The 7,810-nt window shown below is 43.3% G+C and overlaps 1 protein-coding gene across 1 annotated transcript; it reads left to right on the top strand.

Annotated features, from left to right (window-relative positions):
- Positions 1 to 6,224: 6,224 nt before the first annotated feature.
- Positions 6,225 to 6,499, top strand: SETTUDRAFT_18221 (uncharacterized protein; the record flags this gene model as incomplete). Its single annotated transcript, XM_008021869.1, has 2 exons — positions 6,225 to 6,420; positions 6,471 to 6,499. 2 exons carry the CDS (start codon positions 6,225 to 6,227, stop codon positions 6,497 to 6,499), a joined length of 225 nt encoding a protein of 74 aa, XP_008020060.1.
- Positions 6,500 to 7,810: the final 1,311 nt, after the last annotated feature.

The following is a 7,810-nucleotide window of genomic DNA, read 5'->3' as shown; positions in this document are numbered from 1 at the left end:
TATTAGACTCAAAAGTCACTATAAGTGATGATAGTATAGAGACGTTGTATGAGCTGAGTAAGTGGGATAGCGATATCAATAGTGATAGCGAAACTCAACACCAAGAATAGTCGCTGTAGCTATAGCTAATATTATCTACTTAACTAGCTTTGAAAAAGACGCTATGACCATCAAGCTCATCAAGCTCATCAATCAAGCTGGCTTGATACACCAAGCCAAGCTGAGTCAAGCCAAGCCAAGCTGACAGTTTTGCTTTTGCCTATCAAGCTGAGGCAAGCCAAGCTGGAGCTTGGCTTGGCTTGATTGTTGACATCTCTGCCAATAAGCATTACGAGCTCTCATAAGTTGTTCTGTCAACTTGACATAACTTCCACCAGAGATAAAGGTAAAAGCGATTATAGAGACCTCTAGCTGCACCGCCCCACTTGTTGGTACACTTCTATCCTAGAGAAAACTAAGACATTCGAACTGATTGCTGAACTGTTACCCTGGACTGCTTCAAAGCATCAGGAATGGTCGATACGAAGGATGACTTATCAAACGACCGGGAAAGGTCACCCTATTTGGACTAGCGATTTCGACCCCGCGCTGTACTGGGACAGAGTGATGGAGGTATCATATGCAGGTACGAGGATGAGGATAGGACAAGATAAAGAATTACGAGATGGAGCGCTGTTGCGTACGACTCCTCACCAAATCTACTCTACCGAACGCCTGTTGTTGCAAACTGCACAACTGTCGGAAGCATAAATTTTTTAAATAATACTAATGATACGACGTATCGATTGAAACCATAGGTTGACCGATAGTCTCTATATAAGCAGATGAGACGACGAAGATAATGATGGATCAATGCTCTTCATAATTTTCCTTCCGGATCAACGAGTGCTAAATCTGTCTTTCACACGAGAGATCTCGAAAGATAATGTGGCTCTCATGCCTGGTCTATCGTCGCATCTTCGCATAATCGACGTGCTGATGCTGGCGCCCCGAGACTAGATCGTCACAAAAGGTGTTCCCAGTCTGTGCAGCTCCGATACAAGTTGTGGTGACACAATGCCATTGGGTCGTTTAGAAGTCCTAGCGCGGCTGGTCACGTTCTATCTGGGTTGCAGCTGCATCAGATCAAAGCTAGTTAAACAAGCGTTATTAGTATGTCAGACTGTCAGACTGTGAGGGGTTTTCTGATCAAAGATTGATAGTTAAATGAACTTTCAAAAGTGGAGATTTCTAATAACATTGCGATCTATACTCTTTTAAGATTAATTTCTAATATTAGATACCTATATATAAACCTCTAGAACGACTGAGGATAAAGTTTATTATCGTCAGATATAAGCTGATATACCTGAGTAAGCTGCTACTATATGGTAAGCTGATCCATATGGTAAGCTGATATTTAGTGGTGAGTTAGGCCATAATAGTACACGGGTTGTAGTGGCTCTACTAGGTAGAGCTTAGCTGAAACTTAATACTACAAACTTTATACACTCTCATGCAGTTGCAGCTTCCGGTTTCTGTAAGCAGGCGACCTCTGATCCCACGCTAAGCCTCTGTCGCTTAGTAGTAATCTTACCCAAATAGTATTAGTTTCTGTCAGCGATGCGTCTTCTTTCGAACTCTCAGACTAATCAACGCATCACATTTACATACTTTAACTATCTTTAGACAAGCGTACACCAGGCGGGTCCGTGTCCTGCATAGGATGACAATTGAGCCGCGTACGCAAAGCGGAAGCTGCAAGTGCATAAGAGTGTATTGGATACATTGGTAAGAAAGGATATTAAGGTACAAGTATTTAGGTTCAAAGTTAAAACGCAATTTCCACAATTATCCCCATCCTAATACATGCTAGTCTATTATAATTCAATAAAGTGTAATGTCTACTTGTAACGACGTTACAGTTGTGCCCAGTACTAGACCCTTACCGGAGTCGGATCGGAACGAGCATCCGCCGCCCTCCTTCAGCAGTCCAGCATTCTTGGTGTCGGGTCCGAGTCGGACCCGACTAAGACATATATATATTGAGACTCTGCCTGTAGCTAGCTCTGTAGACTTTTGATATCCTTTCGTACAAGGCCTATAGGTGTCTATTTGAATCCAGGCTCGTTTGCTGTCCCACGCACTCCCATATGCCTCTGAGTGACACTACTGCCGATACTGATCCGAGTAGTCTTGCCTGCGCCGTTACACTACTAAGTACGCATAAAGTTAGGGACGACGAAATTTGTCCGATTAGCTTAAGAAGATTTCTGATATATTTTCTTCTAGATTTATAGAATCATTATTTTGCTTATATTTCTTTTATATACTATCTAAGCAATCACATTCTATTACATATTCACAAGTGTTGGCACGATAAAGGTGCACGGGGTGAATCAACTTGCAGCTGCAATACTATAGTGAGGAAGCGGATTGATTGTCTAGTAGCTACTACCGTGTTGAGTATCTACAGCTCCTACGTGCACGGGCCAATAGGCGGTGACAACGCCTCTGCCAATGCCCGTGTCGACCAATCAGTGTCGCGGATCAGTAGGACTCAAAGTCGAGTCCTAATTGATTCCAACAACAAGAATATTAATCTCTTTTTCGAATTCGAAATGCGCATATCTGTATTCACGTTTGCATCTATTATGACTACGTGAGCTATGCTACTCTCTACAGATTTATCGTATACTGATTATAATGAGCATGATGCACACAGCTACAGTCAACGCATATACGTGTTCTTACTACTGCGGAAGCCATGCAAAACCTGAAGAATTTCATCCTGGTCTCACTGGATCTTGCTGTGGAGAATATGGTAATTATGACTGTGAAGGTAATGTAAGTTCATTAGTTACCTATTCTTTCTATTACTATAATAACCAAATAATAGTGTAAGCTAGAAAATGGTGGTCCAAGGGATAGGTTTGCAAGTTGTTGCCGGGGAAGCAAGCTCGATATATGTTTTGCAAAGGGTGCGGATGGTCCTTATGCATGTGGCGCAAACAATTACCCCGTTGAATGCAACTAGTTAGAACAATGTCACAAGTTTGCCCTATATCAGACCTATCTTAGAACTGGATCAGAACAAAGTATCGCCTGCCCCCTTTATCTTTCTCAATAGCGCGAAGGAGGTTATAGTCATGGTCTTGTTGAGCCCTACGTGATTCGATCTATGACTTTTTATGATGAAGGCGATATGTGCGTTTAGTCTAGGCTGGCAAATAGGGTATGGGGTACCCTTCGCGGGTTAGGGTAGGGTACGGGTGCTTGGCAGGTGGGTGGAGGTAGGGTTGGGTTACTTAGTATGCGGGTTAGGGTAGGGTTTGTTGGAGATATAAGCTACTCAGCTAATCTCCAGCAGACTCTAGGTGATTAGGACTACACCTAGAATCTGTAATTAATCTACTATTAGAAGCTATGATTAATAGCTGTGATTAATCGATCTCTAGACACCAGACTTGCTAACAATTAAATTAATCAATCTGAAGAGTCAGATTGATCTTGATTGACGGATTAGCGCCACGCTTTTGATTTGATTGATTTAGACGCTGATATTTTGATTTTTGATTGAGGTTTTGATTGAGTTGATTCGTTTTTGATCTATCATTGCCAGACTTGGGAACAATCAAATCAATTGTTACACGGGGCCTTGCGGGTGATACTTCCCTAGTCTCGATCCGGGTTAGGGCGAGCTTGGTTATAAAGTAACCGTGCGATTGTTTAGCTGGAGGTTCAGGTGGAAAAGAGTTATGGATGTAACCGAAGTAAATAACAATCAATTCTATACTAAGATAGAACAACTAAGTATCAATCTGTATAAGAGAGGAACTTATGAGAGTTGACCACAATGAGTGTAATAATGAAATCCAACCCATTCTTATACCCATTGCCTTTGGTCCTGACATCTGGCTAAGCCCCTGGCATCCTAGATGTCGATGGCATCTCCAGATGCCCTGACATCTCTCGACGACCTGGCACCTCTAGATGTCCGGTCTTGGCGAGATGCCAGTCACGTGATCTGCGCCCCGCGTTGATCATTACCTTCTGACGTGTTCGCTGGTTGGCCTTCAACCACGACTCCTACGTTAAGGAGAGAATCCTTCTTGTTACTTGTAACATCAATCAATCAATCAGATTGATCACGGACTGCATCATGGTCCGTGACACCGTGCACATACCCCTATGTGATCCGCAATCAATCTGATTGATTGATTGATTCGATTGTTCCTGTAAAGGGCTGCGCCCGTGATCTCTACTAAGAAGATCACGTGGTCTACGACCACGTGATATACCTTCCGTACGGACACGTGATCAGAAGCGAGCAGGTATAAGACGAGTCTATACTTAGTTATCTCTCTTTTCCTCATCTTTTAGCTTCTGTACGATAGGTAGAAGCATACTCGTTCGCTAGGCCTCTCCGCCCATAACAGTTCCCAAGTCTGATCATTGCCTAATCGAGTAAATAAGGCCCAAAAATCGCTATAATGATAATACGGCAAATTTCCGCCATACCACTGCTTGGCGTAATAATTTCCCATCTACCACCGTTTCAAATACACTACCACACACGTGACGTCAGCTTGTAAAATATCCCAAATACCACTATTTCTATCCCACATGCCACCATATTATTAGTAGGCTTCGCACCTTCCCTAGACTCTTTAAGGCAGTAGGCAAAGCAGTTTTACACAAGAGTATGTATAACGTCGTTATTCTTGGTGTTAGGTGGTAGGGCTTCCTATTATCCGCGTCAGACTTAGCGCCCGGCCAAAACCATAACGGTTCATAACGCGTCTGACGCGATTAAAGAGTCGACGCGTTCTGACGCGAGGTTAACACAAAATCTAGCGACAATTGACTACGATGGCATCCTCTAGGGATTTACCTAGTACTCTATTTATCGGACAGATATTCGCGTCAATCGATGAAGCAAAAGAGTCGGTTCTTCACGTTATGGTAACCCAGAGACTTTCATTCAAAGTAGCTGCCAGCGATCGGACGAGATTCCACGCTATCTGCCGCTCGAGCGAGGAAACTGGATGCAAATTCTTCCTCCGGATCGCTTATATGAATCGATCCGATCAATTTGAGCTTCGGAAATTGGTCCCTCACACCTGCGATCTTAGCTCCCATCAGGATTGGAAAGCATCAAGATCCACAAAGCTCATTGCCCACAGACAGGGAGATATGGTTAAGAGCGACTTTCGGACGAGGCCACGCCAGATTCAGACTGCTGAAAGGCTTCAGCATTCAAATCAGATATCGTACCTACAAGCGTGGCGCGCAAAGAAGGAGATCCAAAAGAGTGCTTTTATGGACAAGACGAAGTCCTTCTAGCTCATCCTTCCATTCCTTTAGACAATTACGGATAGAGGGCTTGATATAGATATAGAACTAAACGACGAAGGAAACTATGCTACTTCGAGGGCGAACGCTGCTATCTCGACGAATGATGATGGATCCTTTGAATGGTGCTATGTAGCACCGAGGGCTTGTATTCATGCATTTTGGCACTCCCGACAGTTTATCTGTGTTGATGGTGCCCATATGAAGTTAGAAAAGAACCTAGTTCTTCTTATTCTTACAACACTTGACGCTAACGAGGAAATCCTACTATTAATGTGGGGATTCGCCAGAAACGAGTCTAAAGAATCGTGGCTTAGCTTTCTACAAGGTTTTAGACAATACTTTCTGGACAACCTTGATACTACCGAAAAAGAACGAGACAATTTTGAGCATCTTACAATCGTCAGCGATCGAGCAAAAGGTCTAGTTCCAGCTGTTGGAGAGGTTTTACCAAAGGCTTTCCACTATCACTGCACGCAACATCTTGCCGAGAATGTTGGAAACGAATTTGGAAAAAAGGTTGAAAAGATATTTAGAGCTACTTGTCTAGTCGAGACTAAGGCTAAATTTAAAGCCTCTTTGGATCAGATTGAGTCTCTTTCTGCTCCTGCGCGTTACTACCTGGATCAACTCGATGCAAAGCACTACGCAACATCACATGCACCACTAGTCGATTTCCCACGGTTTGGTCAAACTTGTTCGAACATTTCTGAATCGATAAATAGCGCATGGATGGTAAGGGAATCTACAAGAAAGCCTATTATTCTATTCCAACTAAGACCAAGCCATAGGAAGCCCGTGAATTACCAATTCTCCATTCACTCCATCATATATGGACATATATGATGTCGAAATTTTACGAAAGACGTTATAACCCCCAGAAAGACGAGATGTATACCAACTATGCTATAGCATATTTCCGGAAAGAGCTTGAGGAAAGTAACCAGTACCTTGTGACTCCTCAAGAGCGCGAGAATATGGTAGCTCTGGCATACCGAGCAAACCCAGGGGACCAGAACACTCGTCTCGTTCAGCTCAAAGCTCGGAGATGTACCTGTCTCGCTTTCCAGGATCACAAAATTCCTTGTAGACATGCGATTGCTGTTTGTCGGTTCTTTAATACTAAACCAGAGAAGTATATTGCCAAGTTCTACGAGATATCTGAGTACCGTGAGCAGTATAAATACTCTCTATTACCAGTTTTACTAGACGATCTCGAACCTGATGGAGTGACAAAGCCACCTCCTTATGCTCCCTCGCGAGGTCGCCCGGCCCAGAAAAGAATGAAACGAAGGACACGGGAGACAGAGGCCCGGAGACTTGGCAATCTAGCATCATCAAACGTTCGGAAGGGGCAACAGGACGAGGCTCGAAACCGGTATCAATCAGGCGGAATATATTTCCAACAACGCCCGGATGCGTCAAATTGTCCTATTCAGATTACACCTATCCAGCCCTGTCCCGAACAGACTATATCAAATCAAGAGGCATCATCTCAACTTACTAATCAAACCGTGTCTGCCCTATCTTTCCTCTCCCAACCTCTAGACTCAAGAGAGCACGGTACCTTGTGGCAACGGATCAGAGCTATACAAACATCCCTTAAAGAAATCGAGGCAATAAGAGAGCGCCACCAGACTCAGCGAATTGGAGCTGCTAGGCAAGCAGCGAAAGAGAACCGAAACAACGACGACGGTCAACCTCATATAGCACAAACATCTACAGCGGAAGCAGAACATTCAACCTTGCAGCCCACATCTCCTAAACCGCCAGTCTTTCAGCCAGTTATAGATCAGCAGCTACAGCTAGACGATGAACAGCAAAGTAGCAGCGGCTCTCAAGTAGATCTACCCGCTTTACAAGTCACTTATATGGATTCTACTATTACGAACGATACCTTTCCAATCGCGACATTGAGCTCTGCTTCACATATCACTATCAATGTCACATCAAGTCCACCCAGTAGAGATAAAAGACCTATAGCGAGTGAAGAGAGTAATGTCCAAAGCGAAGAGCCTCCGGCCCTATCAACGCGATCAAGAAAAAGAGCTAGAATAGGCTAATTATAAGACTGTAGATAGATTTGGATCTACTATAAATTACAATTTTTAGCCTTTCTCCTTATATAAAACTACTAGTTACTGCCTTTATTATTATTATTATTATTATTATTCCATTAGAGTCTATCTGCAGTCAGTGACTATGTAAGACTTTGGCCAGAGGCCGTTCTAGGTACAATTTGTTTAAAGTGAGAGTGTTCTCTGTATAGTACTGCTATTGTGCTGCGGTTTAGTCGCTTCTAGCTGCGCTTAAAGCAGACTCCAGTTGCTGAAGAGCAGTTTAGTAAACAGGAAGAGATGTTAGACAGCAGGGCTGTCTTCCAGCGAGCTCTTTTAGGGCTAAGGAAAGTAACTTAAGAAAGTTTGTTAGTTATTATTGGTTTTAGGTAGTGTCTCTCTGTTCTCGTCTTATTTTT

Source organism: Exserohilum turcica (assembly GCF_000359705.1).
Source record: "Exserohilum turcica Et28A unplaced genomic scaffold SETTUscaffold_1, whole genome shotgun sequence".
Lineage (NCBI taxonomy): Eukaryota > Fungi > Ascomycota > Dothideomycetes > Pleosporales > Pleosporaceae > Exserohilum > Exserohilum turcicum.
This window is presented reverse-complemented; position numbering and strand designations above follow the sequence as displayed.